This window comes from Oncorhynchus gorbuscha, linkage group LG08 (assembly GCF_021184085.1).
Source record: "Oncorhynchus gorbuscha isolate QuinsamMale2020 ecotype Even-year linkage group LG08, OgorEven_v1.0, whole genome shotgun sequence".
Lineage (NCBI taxonomy): Eukaryota > Metazoa > Chordata > Actinopteri > Salmoniformes > Salmonidae > Oncorhynchus > Oncorhynchus gorbuscha.
This window is the reverse complement of record NC_060180.1, coordinates 57,672,830-57,693,558: the sequence shown is the minus strand read 5'-3', so window position 1 is coordinate 57,693,558 and position 20,729 is coordinate 57,672,830. Positions and strand designations below refer to the sequence as shown.

Here is a 20,729-nt window from a genome sequence, read left to right as displayed (position 1 = left end):
TTTATTTTATGTCTTTACTTATCTATTGTTTACCTAATACCTATTTCTTTACTTAAAAATTGCACTGTTGGTTAGAGCGTGTAAGTAAGCATTTCACTAAGGTCTACACCTGTTGTATTCGGCACAGGTGACAAATAAACTTTGCTTTGAACATCCTTTAAGGAACCTTGAAACCCCCCCCAAAAAATAAAATCGATGTCTGAGCCCACTTGTTTCCCTTGAGCCGATTAGAATAGCCACAACATTTAAAAAAACGTGTAACCGTATGCATTTTTGTCAGGCAGCACCATACAGTACTGAATGAGAGCATATAGATGTATCATGTGACTGACTGATCTACAAATAAAAATGAGTAGCTATTTATAATGGAAGGTGATTTGCAGATTAGTCCGTCGGAAGTCGGCTGCACTATCCGCTTCGAACACGCCCAACATCTGACATCAAGCACAGGGCGTCGGCTCTTTCACTTCAAGAACAATGCAGCTGAATGGCATGTCGCCTCCAACGGCCAATCAGAGACGTTTATAGTGGAGAGTGGCCGCTTCGACAACACATCCACAAAGGCAAAATTCCGTAAAACTGTATAGATCTTTTTTTTTTAATATGAAAACAAAAATGTACTTTTTGGTCTTCATTTAAAGATAAGTGTAGTTAATGATAGCTCTAAAATCAGATTTCAAGAAGATACATTTTAAAAATAGGCACGGTTTATGACTGTGGTTGCGTTAACTACTGACGACCCTGCTCACCAAGGAAAAAAAGTCCTGTTTGTGGCTTGCCGAATACCAGATTTCTGTAATGGAATAACATGTAAAAAAAAAAGCTTCTGGCTACATGTGTTATTTCACCCGTCGGATTTGCTTCATGCTGTCTTTCTCTGACGCTGTGTGCACATTGTGCTGGTCGGAAGAACCATTTATTTGAAGGTATGCGGCTGTTTTGCTAGAAAATGTTAGCTAGCTGGCAATGCTAACTAGATATGTTCGCGGTGTTCAATGATTTGAGCCCTTGTTTTGCTAAATACTGTTGTAATTGCATGCAAAACAATGGTGAATAATCTTGCAAGTTTGGTAACAATTAAGTTACACTCAGCCAATAGTTAACAGTATCTAGGTAAATACATGTACTAACGTTAGCTAGCTATATTTTCCACAATAATGTTATAAACCCACTCGCCTGTCCTCCAAACACGCCCTTAACCATACAGTTCCATTATACAAGACTCATTGGACGAAGGTGTCATCTGTACGGGGGGAGTTTTGTTAGGAGCACGGATGCTCAATCTTAACATGTGTTATTAGGAACGATTTTTCATATCAGCGAGAAATTATTTTCAAATGGATTAGTACACACTTCTTATAGGGTTAGTGTTCGCACACGGCCATATTATATAAGAGGGGGCCACCTGTGCTAATGAACTAATGTGTAGCGGATGGGCCGTTTAATCAGATGGAGGCATCTAGTTGTATGGATCTGTGTAAAACTGCTACGTAAGTGTTAGTTTTATTTATTTTTTAAATAAGGACCATGTGTTTAGAATGTTGTACCCAAGCAATGATTATTGACGTTTTCTAAACGTTAAAACATATCCTTGGGATTGTAATTCACATAAGGTAGTCGGGGGCAAAACGAACGGCAGACCCGTGCGAGAGGCAGGTTGAGGTTTCCAGTGTTAGAGTAGTGCAGAAGTTGTCATATGCTGAGAAAGTAGGGGACGATGGGTCAAGGGGAAGGGATCCTGAGAGGAGTGGTGTGAGTAGTAGATCTGTACCCGTACAGAGGGATAAACCAACAAGTGATATATTTCAGTAAGATTGGATTTTTGGCGTTTATAGTAATAGTTATCAACTGCACAGCAGGGATGGGACGTGAGCTGCAGAAAATAGAGGTTGTGGTGGCAGCTGCAGAGAGGTATTTGGGTGTGTGAGACTTCAAGTCAGAAGAGTTACATAATATAATAATAATAATATATGCCATTTAGCAGACGCTTTTATCCAAAGCGACTTACAGTCATGTGTGCATACATTCTACGTATGGGTGGTCCCGGGGATCGAACCCACTACCCTGGCGTTACAAGCGCCATGCTCTACCAACTGAGCTACACAGGACCCCTACATGGTGTGTTTTTATTTTATTTCACCTTTATTTAACCGGGTAGGCTAGTTGAGAACAAGTTCTCATTTACAATTGCGACCTGGCCAAGATAAAGCAAAGCAGTTTGACAGATACAACGACACAGTTACACATGGAGTAAAACAAACATACAGTCAATAATACAGTATAAACAAGTCTATATACGATGTGAGAAGGGAGGTAAAGGCAAAAAAGGCCATGGTGGCAAAGTAAATACAATATAGCAAGTAAAACACTGGAATGGTAGTTTTGCAATGGAAGAATGTGCAAAGTAGAAATAAAAATAATGGGGTGCAAAGGAGCAAAATAAATTAATTAATTAAATACAGTTGGGAAAGAGGTAGTTGTTTGGCCTAAATTATAGGTGGGCTATGTACAGGTGCAGTAATCTGTGAGCTGCTCTGACAGTTGGTGCTTAAAGCTAGTGAGGGAGATAAGTGTTTCCAGTTTCAGAGATTTTTGTAGTTCGTTCCAGTCATTGGCAGCAGAGAACTGGAAGGAGAGGCGGCCAAAGAAAGAATTGGTTTTGGGGGTGACTAGAGAGACATACCTGCTGAAGTGTGTGATACAGGTGGGAGATGCTATGGTGACCAGCGAGCTGAGATAAGGGGGGACTTTACCTAGCAGGGTCTTGTAGATGACATGGAGCCAGTGGGTTTGGCGACGAGTATGAAGCGAGGGCCATCCAACGAGAGCGTACAGGTCGCAATGGTGGGTAGTATATGGGGCTTTGGTGACAAAACGGATTGCACTGTGATAGACTGCATCCAATTTGTTGAGTAGGTTATTGGAGGCTATTTTGTAAATGACATCGCCAAAGTCGAGGATTGGTAGGATGGTCAGTTTTACAAGGGTATGTTTGGCAGCATGAGTGAAGAATGCTTTGTTGCGAAATAGGAAGCCAATTCTAGATTTAACTTTGGATTGGAGATGTTTGATATGGGTCTGGAAGGAGAGTTTACAGTCTAACCAGACACCTAAGTATTTGTAGTTGTCCACGTATTCTAAGTCAGAGCCGTCCAGAGTAGTGATGTTGGACAGGCGGGTAGGTGCAGGTAGCGATCGGTTGAAGAGCATGCATTTAGTTTTACTTGTATTTAAGAGCAATTGGAGGCCACGGAAGGAGAGTTGTATGGCATTGAAGCTTGCCTGGATGGTTGTTAACACGGTGTCCAAAGAGTGTTAAGTGGTGGTGTACCATCCTTTCAGGCTGTTGGCCTGAAGTAGGACTAAATGCATTTAAATAGCATAGTATGGTATTAATTATTTGTTTGTGAATGTATTGTTAGATGGTAGGGTATTTGTTGTTTTTTCTTTTGAGATCAAAAAAATTAAGCAAAGATAGTATAAGGAAGTTATACTCCAGTCTGGTAGGTGGCAGTAATGCAACATTTATTGGAAGCTGTTAAACCTCATTGAAGGAGAACTAATGGCTGAAAGCTGTAGGGAGAATGCAGAACACCATCTAGTTGCCGAGGGCTAGATAGATAGCTAGCTACCAAGAGCACTTTTTGTCTAACTTTGATCCTGGCAGTAACAGTTAATCTAGGTACAGTGCCTTCAGGTTGAATACTTATTGACTCAATAAATTTCAGCTTTTAATTTGTAAACATTTCTAAAAACATAATTCCACTTTGACATTATGGGGTATTGTGTGTAGATCAGTGACACTAAATCTCAATTTAAGCCATTTCAAATTCAGGCTGTAACACAACAAAATGTGGAAAAAGTCAAAGGTGAGAATACTTTCTGAAGACACTGTATGTCCACTAAACACACATTATTTACAACTTCCGGCACCGACAGAGATGGCCGCCTCGCTTCACGTTCCTAGGAAACTATGCAGTATTTTGTTTTTTTCCGTGTTATTTCTTACGTTGCTACCCCAGGTAATCGAAGGTTTTATTACATACAGTCGGGAGGAACTATTGGATAAAAGAGCAACGTCAACTCACCATCATTACGACCAGGAATACAACTTTCCCGAAGCAGATCTTCTGTTATGCTCACGACCTAGGACAATGGTTCGGATCCCAGCCGGCGAACCAAAACAACGGCGCTGTAAAAGGGGCAGACGAAGCGGTCTTCTGGTCAGGTTCCGGAGACCGGCACATTGCGCACCGCTCTCGAGCATGCTACTCGCCAATGTCCAGGCTCTTGACAACAAGGTAGATAAAATCCGAGCAAGGGTAGCATTCCAGAGAGACATCAGAGACTGTAACGTTCTTTGCTTCACGGAAACATGGCTCACTTGAGACAGTACAGCCAGCTATCGGGGTCGGTACAGCCAGCTGGTTTCTTCACGCATAGCGCCGACAGAAACAAGCATCTTTCTGGTGAGAAGAGGGGTGGAGGGGTGTGCCTTGTGATTAACGAGAAGTGGTGTGATCATAACATACAGGAACTCAAGTCCTTCTGTTCACCTGACTTAGAATTCCTCACAATCAAATGTCGACCTGCATTATCTACCAAGATAATTCTCTTCGATTATAATCACAGCCGCATATATTCCCCCCCAACTTCATTTGACTCTATGTAAACTGGAAACCACATATTCTGAGGCTGCATTCATTGTAGCTGGGGATTTTAACAAGGCTAATCTGAATACAAGACTCCCTAAATTCTATCAGCATATCGATTGTGCTACCAGGGCTGGCAAAACCCTGGATCATTGTTATTCTAACTTCCGCGACGCATATAAGGCCCTCCACCGCCCTTTTTTTTTGAAAAGCTGACCACGACTCCCTTTTGTTGATCCCTGCCTATAGACAGAGACTAAAACGGGAAGCTCCCTTGCTCAGGTCTATTCAACGCTGGTCTGACCAATCTGATTCCACGCTTCAAGATTGCTTCGATCACTTGGACTGGGATATGTTCCGCATTGTGTCAAACAACAATATTGATGAATACGCTTATTCGGTGAGCGAGTTTATTAGCAAGTGCATCGGCGATGTCGTACCCACAGACACTATTAAAACATTCTCAAACCAGAAACCGTGGATTGATGGCAGCATTCGCGCAAAACTGAAAACGTGAACCACTGCTTTTAATCAGGGCAAGGTGACCGGAAACATGACCGAATACAAACAGTGTAGCTATTCCCTCCAAGGCAATCAAACAAGCTAAGCCTCCGTATAGAGACAAAGTAGAGTCGCAATTCAACGGCTCAGACACAAGAGGTATGTGGCAGGATCTACAGTCAATTACGGATTACAAAAAGAAAATAAGCCCGTCGCGGTCCAGGTTTAGTCTGTCTGGAAGCAAGACATCAACTTCTTTGCTCGCTTTGAGGACTACAGTGCCACTGACACGGCCCGCTACCAAAACCTGCGGACACTCCTTCACTGCAGCCGACGTGAGTAAAACATTTAAACGTGTTAACCCTCGCAAGACTGCAGGCCAGACTGCATCCCCAGCCACGTCATCAGAGCATGTGCAGACCAGTTGGCTGGGGTGTTTACGGACATATTCAATCTATCCTTATCCCAGTCTGCTGTCCCACATGCTTCAAGAGGGCCACCATTGTTCCTGTTCCCAAGAAAGCTAAGGTAACTGAGCTAAACGACTACCGCCCCGTAGCACTCACTTACGTCATCATGAAGTGCTTTGAGAGACCAGTCAAGGACCATATCACCTCCACCCTACCTGACACCCTAGACCCACTCCAATTCGCTTACCGCTCCAATAGGTCCACAGACGACACACAATCGAAACCACACTGCACACTGCCCTAACCCATCAGGACAACAGGAATACCTATGTGAGAATGCTGTTCATCGACTACAGCTCAGCATTTAACACCATAGTACCCTCAACTCGTCATCAACCTCGAGACCCTGGGTCTCAACCCCGCCCTGTGCAACTGGGTACTGAAGGTGGGGCCCTCGGAGTGTGGCGTCAGGAAAATAACCTTACGCTCAACGTCAACAAAACAACGGAGATGATCGTGGACTTCAGGAAACAGCAGAGGGAGCACCCTCCTATCCACATCGACGGGACAGTAATGGAGAGGGTAGTGCGTTTTAAGTTCCTCTGCGTACACATCACGGACAAACTGAATTGGTCCACCCACACAGACAGCGTGGTGAAGAAGGCGCATCAGCGCCTCTTCAACCTCAGGAGGCTGAAGAAATTTGGCTTGTCACCAAAGGCACTCACAAACTTTTACAGATGCAGAATCGAGAGCATCCTGTCGTGCTGTATCACCGCCTGGTATGGCAACTGCTCCACCCACAACCGTACGGCTCTCCAGAGGGTAGTGAGGTCTGCACAACGCATCACCGGGGGCAAACTACCTGCCCCCTTGGACACCTGCACCACCTGATGTCACAGGAAGGTCGTAAAGCTCATCAAGGACAACAACCACCCGAGCCACTGCCTGTTCACCCCGCTATCATCCAGAAGGCAAGGTCAGTACAGGTGCATCAAAGCAGGGACCGAGACTGAAAAACAGCTTCTATCAAGGCCACCAGACTGTTAAACAGCCGCCACTAACATTGCGTGGCTGCTGCCAACAAACTGACTCAACTCCAGCCACTTTAATAATGGAACATTTATGGAAAAAATGTATCACTAGCCACTTTAAACAATGCCACTTTTATATGTTTACATACCCTACATTACTCATCTCATATGTATATACTGTACTCTATAACATCTAATGCATCTTGCCTATGCCGTTCTGTACCATCACTCATTCATATATTTGTATGTACATATTCTTCATCCCTTTACACTTGTGTGTGTATAAGGTTGTTATTGTGAAATTGTTAGGTTAGATTACTCGTTGGTTGTTACTGCATTGTCGGAACTGGAAGCACAAGCATTTCGCTACACTAGCATTAACATCTGCTAACCCTGTGTATGTGACAAATAAAATTTGATTTGTTGCTCTGGGGAATGTAGCTATCTAGCTCCATACTAGGGTTACAGTAGCTAGAGTATTGCATTTACTATTGCGTTAGCTAAGACATTTAACAGCAGTAGATGACATGTTTCCTAATGTCAGCCCCTCCATCTCCTCTCCCTCAGTCGATTCAGTCTTGCATGGGTCTGTAAGAGGCAGCATCATGAGTGGGGAGCCAGATGCTTTGGCTGTGGTGAACCAGCTGAGGGATCTTGCTGCAGATCCCATGAACAGAAGAGCCATCGTTCAGGACCAAGGTTGCTTACCGGGACTCATCATTTTTCTGGACCACCCCAACCCCCAGGTTGTCTACTCAGCACTCCTGGTAAGGCCCCAAGTAGCGGATGCATTGCGTTCTAAAAGTGTCTGCATACATACGTTTGGTTTGCTACTAGCAGATCTTGGCTAGGCGTACTCCCTAAAGACTTTTGCTTGAATAACAAGAAAAAAGCTGCAATATTACTGTCCCTCTTGAGCCACCGTTGCAACAACATTTACATTTTACATTACATTTAAGTCATTTAGCAGACGCTCTTATCCAGAGCGACTTACAAATTGGTGCATTCACCTTATGACATCCAGTGGAACAGTCACTTTACAATAGTGCATCTAAAACTTAAGGGGGGGGGGGGGTGAGAGGGATTACTTATCCTATCCTAGGTATTCCTTAAAGAGGTGGGGTTTCAGGTGTCTCCGGAAGGTGGTGATTGACTCCGCTGTCCTGGCGTCGTGAGGGAGTTTGTTCCACCATTGGGGGGGCCAGGGCAGCGAACAGTTTTGACTGGGCTGAGCGGGAGCTGTACTTCCTCAGTGGTAGGGAGGCGAGCAGGCCAGAGGTGGATGAACGCAGTGCCCTTGTTTGGGTGTAGGGCCTGATCAGAGCCTGGAGGTACTGAGGTGCCGTTCCCCTCACAGCTCCGTAGGCAAGCACCATGGTCTTGTAGCGGATGCGAGCTTCAACTGGAAGCCAGTGGAGAGAACGGAGGAGCGGGGTGACGTGAGAGAACTTGGGAAGGTTGAACACCAGACGGGCTGCAGCGTTCTGGATGAGTTGAAGGGGTTTAATGGCACAGGCAGGGAGCCCAGCCAACAGCGAGTTGCAGTAATCCAGACGGGAGATAACAAATGCCTGGATTAGGACCTGCGCCGCTTCCTGTGTGAGGCAGGGTTGTACTCTGCGGATGTTGTAGAGCATGAACCTACAGGAACGGGCCACCGCCTTGATGTTAGTTGAGAACGACAGGGTGTTGTCCAGGATCACGCCAAGGTTCTTGGCGCTCTGGGAGGAGGACACAATGGAGTTGTCAACCGTGATGGCGAGATCATGGAACGGGCAGTCCTTCCCCGGAGGAAGAGCAGCTCCGTCTTGCCGAGGTTCAGCTTGAGGTGGTGATCCGTCATCCACACTGATATGTCTGCCAGACATGCAGAGATGCGATTCGCCACCTGGTCATCAGAAGGGGAAAGGAGAAGATTAATTGTGTGTCGTCTGCATAGCAATGATAAGAGAGACCATGTGAGGTTATGACAGAGCCAAGTGACTTGGTGTATAGCGAGAATAGGAGAGGGCCAAGAACAGAGCCCTGGGGGACACCAGTGGTGAGAGCGCGTGGTGAGGAGACAGATTCTCGCCACGCCACCTGGTAGGAGCGACCTGTCAGGTAGGACGCAATCCAAGCGTGGGCCGCGCCGGAGATGCCCAACTCGGAGAGGGTGGAGAGGAGGATCTGATGGTTCACAGTATCGAAGGCAGCCGATAGATCTAGAAGGATGAGAGCAGAGGAGAGAGAGTTAGCTTTAGCAGTGCGGAGCGCCTCCGTGATACAGAGGAGAGCAGTCTCAGTTGAATGACTAGTCTTGAAACCTGACTGATTTGGATCAAGAAGGTCATTCAGAGAGAGATAGCGGGAGAGCTGGCCAAGGACTGCACGTTCAAGAGTTTTGGAGAGAAAAGAAAGAAGGGATACTGGTCTGTAATTGTTGACATCGGAGGGATCGAGTGTAGGTTTTTTCAGAAGGGGTGCAACTCTCGCTCTCTTGAAGACGGAAGGGACGTAGCCAGCGGTCAGGGATGAGTTGATGAGCGAGGTGAGGTAAGGGAGAAGGTCTCCGGAAATGGTCTGGAGAAGAGAGGAGGGGATAGGGTCAAGCGGGCAGGTTGTTGGGCGGCCGGCCGTCACAAGACGCGAGATTTCATCTGGAGAGAGAGGGGAGAAAGAGGTCAGAGCACAGGGTAGGGCAGTGTGAGCAGAACCAGCGGTGTCGTTTGACTTAGCAAACGAGGATCGGATGTCGTCGACCTTCTTTTCAAAATGGTTGACGAAGTCATCTGCAGAGAGGGGAGGAGGGGGGGGTTCAGGAGGGAGGAGAAGGTGGCAAAGAGCTTCCTAGGGTTAGAGGCAGATGCTTGGAATTTAGCGTGGTAGAAAGTGGCTTTAGCAGCAGAGACAGAGGAGGAAAATGTAGAGAGGAGGGAGTGAAAGGATGCCAGGTCCGCAGGGAGGCGAGTTTTCCTCCATTTCCGCTCGGCTGCCCGGAGCCCTGTTCTGTGAGCTCGCAATGAGTCATCGAGCCACGGAGCGGGAGGGAGGACCGAGCCGGCCTGGAGGATAGGGGACATAGAGAGTCAAGGGATGCAGAGAGGGAGGAGAGGAGGGTTGAGGAGGCAGAATCAGGAGATAGGTGGGAGAAGGTTTGAGCGGAGGGAAGAGATGATAGGATGGAAGAGGAGAGAGTAGCGGGGGAGAGAGAGCGAAGGTTGGGACGGCGCGATACCATCCGAGTAGGGGCAGTGTGGGAGGTGTTGGATGAGAGCGAGAGGGAAAAGGATACAAGGCAGTGGTCGGAGACTTGGAGGGGAGTTGCAATGAGGTTAGTGGAAGAACAGCATCTAGTAAAGATGAGGTCGAGCGTATTGCCTGCCTTGTGAGTAGGGGGAAGGTGAGAGGGTGAGGTCAAAAGAGGAGAGGAGTGGAAAGGAGGCAGAGAGGAAAGAGTCAAAGGTAGACGTGGGGAGGTTAAAGTCGCCCAGAACTGTGAGAGGTGAGCCGTCCTCAGGAAAGGAGCTTATCAAGGCATCAAGCTCATTGATGAACTCTCCGAGGGAACCTGGAGGGCGATAAATGATAAGGATGTTAAGCTTGAAAGGGCTAGTAACTGTGACAGCATGGAATTCAAAGGAGGCGATAGACAGATGGGTAAGGGGAGAAAGAGAGAATGACCACTTGGGAGAGATGAGGATCCCGGTGCCACCACCCCGCTGACCAGACGCTCTCGGGGTGTGCGAGAACACGTGGGCGGACGAAGAGAGAGCAGTAGGAGTAGCAGTGTTGTCTGTGGTGATCCATGTTTCCGTCAGTGCCAAGAAGTCGAGGGACTGGAGGGAGGCATAGGCTGAGATGAACCCTGCCTTGTTGACCGCAGATTGGCAGTTCCAGAGGCTACCGGAGACCTGGAACTCCACGTGGGTCGTGCGCGCTGGGACCACCAGAGTAGGGTGGCCGCGGCCACGCGGTGTGGAGCGTTTGTATGGTCTGTGCAGAGAGGAGAGAACAGGGATAAACAGACACATAGTTGACAGGCTACAGAAGAGGCTACGCTAATGCAAAGGAGATTGGAATGACAAGTGGACTACACGTCTCGAATGTTCAGAAAGTTAAGCTACGTAGCAAGAACAACGTAGTAAGACTTCCTCAAAATAGTCTGAAGTAATCTAAGATCAAGAAATCTATCATTGACTTTGACATTTTTGCCAGGGAGGTCTTAGTTGTGCAATTTTACATCTAGCTAAACTATTTGGTGCAGTACTTCTTGTGAAAAAATGTGCCTGAAATAATAGTAGTGAACTGTAGAGTCGGGCCGAGCTGTTCAATGACCTGGTTACTGAAGTGACTTGTCTGTCTCTGATCTTAATTCAAATACCAAGCTCCTTAACTTTGGATGTGGACATGTAATTTTGCTGTGGGATGAATGCATTTCTTATGTTCCAAAATAGTGATTGTGTCCCCTTCAGGCTGTGCGCTACCTCGCAGAATGCCGTCAAAACAAGGAGAAAATGAGGGGCGAGCTTGGAATGATGTTAAGTCTTCAGAATGTCATGCAAAAGTGAGTATATGGCCCTTGCAGAAGCCCAAACCATGATGGTCTTGTCTCACTCATCTTCTCTGTTGATATCATTATCAAATAGAAAATATTTGTAATTATTTGCAAATGTTTCTTTGCATTTCTACTTTTTCCGTGTGAGACGCACGGTTTTAAAATGCAACAGTTCCTAAACTCATGTCAAACATTTTATAGTTCATCTCCTTAGACACAGATGTTTCTCTAAGTAGCATTTTGTGTGTGTTCCGTCTTCTCTAAGATGTAGTGATTATGCATAAAATAAATAGAGAAACAAACATTCTGAGCAAGAACTAGAGGTATTTTTGTTGAAAAAAATGCATTTGCAAATTTCCTTGGGGCTCACAGTTAAAGGCCCAGTGCAGTCAAAAACGTAATTGTCTGTGTTTTATATACTGAACAAAAATATGAACAAAACATGCTAAATTTCAGTTACAGATCATATAAGGAACTCAGTCAATTGAAACAAATAAGGCCCTAATCTGTGGATTTCACATGACTGTGAATACAGATATGCATCTGTTGGTCACAGATACCTTTAAAAAAAAAGGTAGGGGAGTGGATCAGAACCAGTTAGTATCTGGTGTGAACACCATTTGCCTCATGCAGTGTGAGACATCTCCTTCACATAGAGTTGATCAGATTGTTGATTGTGGAATGTTGTGCCAATCTTCAATGGCTGTGAGAAATTGCTGGATATTGGCGGGAACTGGAACCCGCAATCCAGAGCATCCCAAACATGCTCAATGGGTGACATGTCTGGTGAGTATGGAAGAACTGGGACATTTTCAGCTTTCAGAAATTGTGTACAGGTCAAGTTGCCATCACATTCAAATAGCCATCGATGAAATGCAATTGTGTTCTTTGTCCATAGCTAATGCCTGCCCATACCATAACCCCACTGCCACCATGGGGCACTCTGTTCACAACGTTAACATCAGCAAAACGCTCGCCCACACGACGGCATCTGCCCGGTACAGTTGAAACCTGGATTGATCCGTGAGGAGAACACTTCTCCAGCATGCCAGTGGCCATTGAAAGTGCTAATTTTCCCACTGAAGTCGGCTACAACTCTGAACTGCAATCCGGTCAAGACCCTGGTGAGGACAACAAGCACGCAGATGAGCTTCTCTGAGATGGTTTCTGACAGTTTGTGCTAAAATTCTTTGGTTGTGGAAACTCAGTTTCAACAATTCTCCGGGTGGTTGGTCTCAGACGATCCCGCAGTTGAAGAAGCCGGATGTGGAGGTCCTGGGCTAGCGTGGTTACATGTGGTCTGTGGTTGAGGCCAGTTGGACATACTGCCAAATTCTCTAAAACAACGTTGGAGGCGGCTTATGGTAGAGAAATGAACATTAAATTCTCTGGCAACAGCTCTGTTGGACGTTTCTGCAATCAGCATGCCAAATGCACGCTCCCTCAACTTGAGACTGTTGTTTGACAAAACTGCACATTTTAGTGGCCTTTTATTATCCCCATCACAAGGTGCACCTGTGTAATGATCACGCTGTTTAATCAGCTTCTTGATATGCCACACCTCGCAGGTGGCTGGATTATCTTGGCAATGGAGACATGCTCACTAACAGGAATATAAACAAATTTGTGCACAATTTGAGAGAAACAACATTTTCTTGTGTACGGAACATTTCTGGCATCTTTAACTTCAGTTCATTATACAAACTTTACATTTTGCGTTTATATTATTGTTCAGTGTACAATGGGGCAAAAAAGTATTTAGTCAGCCACCAATTGTGCAAGTTCTCCCACTTAAAAAGATGAGAGGCCTGTAATTTTCATCATAGGTACACTTCAACTATGACAGACAAAATCAGGATAAGAATCCAGAAAATCACATTGTAGGATTTTTAATGAATTTATCTGCAAATTATGGTGGAAAATAAGTATTTGGTCACCTAAAAACAAGCAAGATTTCTCACAGACCTGTAACTTCTTCTTTAAGAGGCTCCTCTGCCCTCTACTCGTTACCTGTATTAATGGCACCTGTTTGAACTTGTTATCAGTATAAGACACCTGTCCACAACCTCAAACAGTCACACTCCACTATGGCCAAGACCAAAGAGCTGTCAAAGGACACCAGAAACTAAATTGTAGACCTGCACCAGGCTGGGAAGACTGAATCTGCAATAGGTAAGCAGCTTGGTTTGAAGAATTCAACTGTGGGAGCAATTATTAGGAAATGGAAGACATACAAGACCACTGATAATCTCCCTCGATCTGGGGCTCCACGCAAGATCTCACCCCGTGGGGTCAAAATGATCACAAGAACGGTGAGCAAAAATCCCAGAACCACACTAGGGGACCTAGTAAATGACCTGCAGAGAGCTGGGATCAAAGTAACAAAGCCTGCCATCAGTAACACACTACGCCGCCAGGGACTCAAATCCTGCAGTGCCAGACGTGTCCCCCTGCTTAAGCCAGTACATGTCCAGGTCCATCTGAAGTTTGCTAGAGAGCATTTGGATGATCCAGAAGAAGATTGGGAGAATGTCATATGGTCAGATGAAACCAAAATATAACTTTTTGGTGTAAACTCAACTTGTCGTGTTTGGAGGACAAAGAATGCTGAGTTGCATCCAAAGAACACCATACCTACTGTAAAGCATGGGGGTGGAAACATCATGCTTTGGGGCTGTTTTTCTGCAAAGGCACCAGGACGACTGATCCGTGTAAAGGAAAGAATGAATGGGGCCATGTATCGTGAGATTTTGAGTGAAAACCTCCTTCAATCAGCAAGGGCATTGAAGATGAAACGTGGCTGGGTCTTTCAGCATGACAATGATCCCAAACACACCGCCCGGGCAACGAAGGAGTGGCTTCGTAAGAAGCATTTCAAGGTCCTGGAGTGGCCTAGCCAGTCTCCAGATCTCAACCCCATAGAAAATCTTTGGAGGGAGTTGAAAGTCCGTGTTGCCCAGCAACAGCCCCAAAACATCACTGCTCTAGAGGAGATCTGCATGGAGGAATGGGCCAAAATACCAGCAACAGTGTGTGAAAACCTTGTGAAGACTTACAGAAAACGTTTGACCTCTGTCATTGCCAACAAAGGGTATATAACGAAGTATTGAGAAACTTTTGTTATTGACCAAATACTTATTTTCCACCATAATTTGCAAATAAATTCATTAAATAATCCTACAATGTGATTTTCTGTATTTATTTTTTTTCTCATTTTGTCTATCATAGTTGAAGTGTACCCATGATGAAATTTATAGGCCTCTCTCATATTTTTAAGTGGGAGAACTTGCACAATTGTTGGCTGACTAAATACTGTATATTTCCACGCTGAAGTTGAAATTTCAGCCTGTTTTGGGGGGGATGGAGATTTGGCCGGCCTGGTGACATCACTAGGAGGTAAATTCGTTGATAGACGAATAAGAAAGAGTTCCAAACCTCTCTGCCAATCAGTTTTGTTAGCCGGCTGGACCTCACTAAAGTCCCATAGATCACTTCATTACTCCCTTATTGTTTACAAAGCTCTGCTCCACAAGCTTCCAACATACCTCACTTCCCTGTTGAAATAATATAAAAAATATGAGATACCTAACCCATTTGCAAGGTTGGTTAACTCTTCGGTTCCCGCTGTCTCCACAAAGTTTGGTAAATCTGCCTTTAGTTTTAACGCACCACAGTTATGGAATACTTTACAAAACAAATTCCACCTGGATTCCCTGGTGCCGATAGGACAGTTTTAAGACTGTTAAATGAGTTCGCTGAAGTTTGCAATTGTTTCAATTGACTATCATAACTTGCTGTAATGTTCACTGAGTGTACAAAACATTAGGAACGCCTTCCTAATATTGAGTGCCAACTCCTTTTGCCCTCAGAACAGCCTCAATTTATCACGGCGTGGACTCTACAAGGTGTCAATCTTTCCACAGGGATGCTGGCCCATGTTGACTCCAATGCTTCCCACAGTTGTCAAGTTGGCTGGATGTCCATTTGTTGGTGGACCACTCTTGATACACACAGGAAACTGTTGAGCATGGAAAAACCCAGCAGCGTTGCAGTTCTTGACACACTCAAACTGGTGCGCCTGGAACCTACTACCATACCATGTTCAAAGGCACAATCTGTCTCAGTTGTCTGAAGGTTAAAACATTTTAAAACTTGCAGGTTCCTTCTGACAATGCAAAAACAAGAAATAATCAAATATAAAAATACCAACAAAGTAAATGGCTCAGTAGAATAAAATATTTTTTTAGCATAAGTATAATATGGGAATAACCGGTTTATCTATAACGGCTATGTTTTTAGTTTTCCCAGACAGTCCTAGGAAAATTGTTACTTAAATCACTTCTATTCAAAGAGCAATATTGTTTGACCATGTTTGACTTTTTAAATTTTTTAAATAAAAACATTCACAGTAAGGTACTTAATTGTTACCCAGAAATTAGTTAATGTTGAGATAAAACGGCTGCATTGGGCCTTTAAGAGCCAGTACATTAACACTATTTTGAGATGATGACTAAAATCTTCCATCCCTTTCCCCCTTAGGACAACCACCCCGGGAGAGACCAAACTGCTGGCCTCAGAAATCTATGAACTCCTCCAGGCCTCTAACAGTGAGGATGCATACAAGCCCAAGGAGCCCTCCTGCAGACGTAAGCCCCAGTTCTTCCTGGGCTCCACCAACAAGCAGGCCAAAACAGTGGTCCTCCACATAGATGGCCTGGATGACTCTGTGAGTGCCCCTATACTGATCAATAAGTATATTGATAAGGAGACTGCACACCATGCTAGCTCCAGTAACTTCTTTACTAAGTTAAACCTGATATGTCACACAAAAAATTATGGGTTCTGTAATACATTATGCTATAGTTACTAGCTAAGGTGACAGTTCTGGTAATCCACTACCTGATGTTAAATGAGTTTATACAGTTATTCCCATTCATCTCCTCCAGAGCCGGAGGGGCCTTTGTGAAGAGGCCCTGTTGAAGATCCGAGGTGTCATCAGCTTCACATTCCAGATGGCCGTTAAGAGGTGCATCATCAGAATCCGCTCAGACCTGAAGGCAGAGGTTAGTCACATTCTGTCTGTCCTATTACATAATATTTTGGGGAGGAGATGGAGGAGGGCAGAAATGAGTCTAATCTTGGCATCCCAGAACCAATATCTTGCAGCTGCTTGATTAGATGGAGGGAGATATGAGATATAACACTGAGTGGCAGAACCTGGATGGATCCTCTTTGGTAGCTCAACCCAACTCTCTGCAAGTTTCTGGCAAGTGTATGGGGCAAAAGTCTCCTCCCCTTCCCAAAGTTGAAAGATGCCAGGTGTAGGTGCACACCCTGCGAAATCTTGATTTGTCCAAATAACCAGCCTTGAAAAATCTGCACACTGGAACAATTGTTCCTCATTATTCATCAAATCTCAGAGTCCTTGGACAGATGTTAAACGTATGTCTACAAGAGATTAAGTTGAGTTATACAACCTGCGGCCCTGTAACACATGCTGAGGAGGGAATCATGGCTGATGTGTGTCGTTGTTAAATCAAATATCTGTTTCCTCTGTAGGCTCTGGGTTCTGCCATCGCATCAACTGAAGTAATGAAAGCTCAACAGGTGGTCAGGGGAGAGGATGGAAATGAGGTTTGTCTTTCTGAATTCATTTCCAGTTTTATGTTTCTGTTGTCTGTTGTCTGTTATTTTCTAGTCTGTCAATTTGATTCCCAGAGAAGGTCTTTACAAATATTAAGGAATGATCTTATCTCAAGGACGAAGCTTACAAAAATAAGTTTGGTATCTAATCAGAATCTAAATTCTAATACCATGGTCCTTGACCTTGTATGCTAGGAATATCATCTACCTTGTGGTACACATTGAATTGAGCACTTCCTTTTGCTGTATAGGTAATCATCCCATTCCCAGAGGATGGTTCGGTAGCAGTGGAGCAGAATGTGAATCTTCCAGACTATCTTCCAGAGGAGGAGAGCCCGTCCCAGGAGCCAGACAAGGCTGTGACCAGCGTGGGCACAGGGCAGGACGGAGCAGGCTGGCTAGGCACTGCTGCTAACTTTCTGTCCCGCTCTTTCTACTGGTGACTCCCAGACCACTTACACCTCTTCAGACAGAATCAGGCTCCCAGCTGCCAAAGAGCTGGACTGCCAAAGGTAATGTGTAACAACAAACGATTCCAACGGTATGCAGTACACACATGCACGCACCCACAATCTTACACACACTCTCACCTGGCACCATACAGAATCACCAAGCCATTGAGGGAGAGGACCGGCTTCCGGAATGGATTCTTATTTCTTACCTTTTGGGTTTTGATTGAGAGCTAGACTATTCTTTCTGCAAATGTAAATGGGTCCATGTATTTGAAAACCAAAATGTCTTATTGTGAGGAGCTTTATTGTGGCACCATCAGAATCGTTGCCACAAAATGAAGTTCCTGTAGTTTGATTTCAGATCCTTCAAATCATTCTTTCTGGGTCTTTTTGACCGACCTTTGAACAATAACAGACCTCCTTCCCTATTTTCTCAATGCGTATTGTAGAATATGCAGTAATCAGCATGTGTCCAGTTATGGTGCCTTTCGTTTCATTCTGTTTACATGGATGCCCTTGCATGACTGACTGTCTGCTTTAGTTCTGAAGCCTGTAAGGCTCCTTACTTTACCAAAGGTTACTGATGCAGATACTGTATCAACTTGTGTGGGTACTCTTTAAATTCCAATGCCAACTTAAATCATTCATGAAATATATGTGGAGGATTATGTGCAATGTTTAATGGACTGTGTGGCTGGTTGGAGAAGAGACGTTTTATCTACAGTAAAAGCATCAATATTTTGCAGTCTGAACATTGTGGTATTCTCGAACAATGTGCTGTCATGCTTTATTGGCTTGGTATTACTCATTACAGAACAATATTAGGATATATTTCCTAAGGAAGAGGATTGTTCCTCTTTAAGGTACAGCCTCTGACAATATTTGGGGAACAACATTCCTTTCCCCAATGTCTTGTATGATTTAGCGCATAGTTAAAAATAAGACAAGGCTAAACATAATCTCTCGTGGACAGACTACATAAACATTCATGGTTGAGCATTTGACCAAATTACGCAGGATTTTAGTTCTGGGCATACTGAGATTAGGCTAAACATAACATTATTTTTCTCTAAATATATGTAGATGGAAATACACATTGTGTTAGATTTTAATTGGAAATGCATTGGCCAGCAGTGTCCTTAAACCTGTGGTTAAACTCATGTGGGTGCTGCCTTCTGTCAGGGTCATCTGTAAGTGTTGAACAGTGAATGTTTTGGATTGTTTGGTTAATTTAATGGATCACTTGTCCATTACCCAGCTTCTGAAATGGTTATGTTTTCAGCGCATGTTCGTGTATGAATGGGAAATGTTTCTGCTGAGTTTTACTGTTCAAAGTAAATCTCCACATAACAATCCCTTTTTTAAAGTTCAGCCACTGTCTCAAGGAAAAGTTCAGTTTCTGCCAAGTGTTTCTTGAAAGTGTAATTTTCTGTCTGTGGAGGGGGGAAGAAATCATTATAGAATTGTCTAGAAATGTACTGTTGTCCTCTCCTTGTATTTGTGTGTTGCTTGCAAAAACATGTCCTATAGACTCTCCCACCTCGTACAATCACACCTGACTTGATTGTGACCATCATGCCAGGGCAGAATGCATCCTATTTGCAAATACTGTATAGTTGTTCACACTCAATCAATGTGCATTGTTTACCATCAAAGTCATTCACTAGAAATGTTAATATCTTTGTATTGTTATTGATTTGCTTTTTCCCCCCCAGAAACCATTTATTAGATCAACTAACATTTTAATCAGGTCGGCCTTTTTGTTTGCCAGCTTTATTCGACTCAGGGGAAATTTCTATCATATAATCCACAGTCTAATCACTCGCGTATTACAACCTGTTTGAGTTGGTTCTTTCCACCGATACTGTATGAACACCAATCACAGAGGAATGTTGTGTATGTATGCTGCCTGTCAGTTTGACTGTAGTGTTATGGGCCATTGTGAGTGAGCTGTATGTTCCTAAGAGTTATATAAAATAATATAAAAAAAAACAATATTATATGAAATGTCCAATTGTTAATTTTATGGATGCTGATGGGATAGGGTACTGCCTTGAATTGAGGACATGACAGTTTGTTCAACATGACAATTAAAAATGTACACAATATAACATGGTTTGGTTTCAATGAATGAATTAATTTCCCTTTTACTGACAACTGATGTATTTAACACATTACTGAGAAGTGTCTGACTGCTTCACTCTGTTTCCCACTGGCTCGGCTTCCCTCTGTATGATTTGCTTGTGTTTTGAATTCCCCCAAAAAGTGAAGAGAAACAGAATATTGTACCCCAGGGACATTACAAAAGGGCCTTGTCTTTGAGCTCCTTCTCATAATGCATGTTCTTCTCACTATTACGTTGGACCCAATAGGCTTGGAAAATGTCTAACCTCCCACATTTGAAACCAGTGGGGCCCTGTAGAGGAGAACAGAGGATGAGAATTATGCTAAGAGCCTCATTTATGGGTTTAGGCTACGGTTCTTTCCACAGACTTATCTTTGCTGTAGTCCCAGCTCTTGTGACCTGCTCAACTGATTGGAAGGAAAATGTTAACTTGCACTCCCAAACAGCTCTGTCCATACATCAACAAGTCTACGTTTAGTTTCACCACACAGTTGGCGTATTATTGAAGTAGAGGGGAAAACAGGACAGCCACAAGACCTACAGACAGAAAAGAGCAGTGCTGCCGTTGTCATATGGCAGACTGTGACTGACTGACAATCCCAATGAAAATGCAGAGGAAGCAAAGCCCCATGTGACCTCAGCAGAGAAGCATCAATGGAATTCCCTTTGGGAATCTGCCCGCTATCATCATCATCGCTGCCTTTTATTCACAATGCAACAATGGGCAAACTGCATTCAGCAGCACACTCCATGCATACTGTAAGAACAATAAAAAGGAAGCCTCTACTTTTCTGCCTTTATATTCAGGAGCTTACCTCTGTCTGAATATCAAACTCTACGCTACCAAATATTGCTTGCATTCCAGAGTAACTTAGTCAGCAGTTTTCTTTAAATAATAAAATGAGAGTAAGATATTGAGGAATGTTGCAGTACAATACAGTAGACATAGGGTGTCAGTATTGCATCATCATTGTATAGTTGTCAATCCACCAAGTTGCTGGATTTATATACACTGCTCAAAAAATAAAGGGAACACTAAAATAACACATCCTAGATCTGAATGAATGAAATATTCTTAAATACTTTTTTCTTTACATAGTTGAATGTGCTGACAACAAAATCACACAAATTATCAATGGAAATCAAATTTATCAACCCATGGAGGTCTGGATTTGGAGTCACACTCAAAATTAAAGTGGAAAACCACACTACAGGCTGATCCAACTTTGATGTAATGTCCTTAAAACAAGTCAAAATGAGGCTCAGTGGTATGTGTGGCCTCCACGTGCCTGTATGACCTCCCTACAACGCCTGGGCATGCTCCTGATGAGGTGGCGGATGGTCTCCTGAGGGATCTCCTCCCAGACCTGGACTA

At 44.1% G+C, this 20,729-nt stretch overlaps 1 protein-coding gene across 1 annotated transcript; it reads left to right on the top strand.

Annotated features, from left to right (window-relative positions):
• The first annotated feature begins 500 nt into the window (after positions 1-500).
• LOC124041889 (armadillo repeat-containing protein 1-like) lies at positions 501-19,344 on the top strand. The gene is made up of 7 exons (XM_046360000.1): positions 501-926; positions 7,165-7,364; positions 11,052-11,143; positions 15,674-15,860; positions 16,081-16,197; positions 16,694-16,768; positions 17,029-19,344. Exons 2-7 carry the CDS (start codon positions 7,203-7,205, stop codon positions 17,218-17,220), a joined length of 825 nt encoding a protein of 274 aa, XP_046215956.1. The 5' UTR covers positions 501-926; positions 7,165-7,202; the 3' UTR covers positions 17,221-19,344.
• Positions 19,345-20,729: the final 1,385 nt, after the last annotated feature.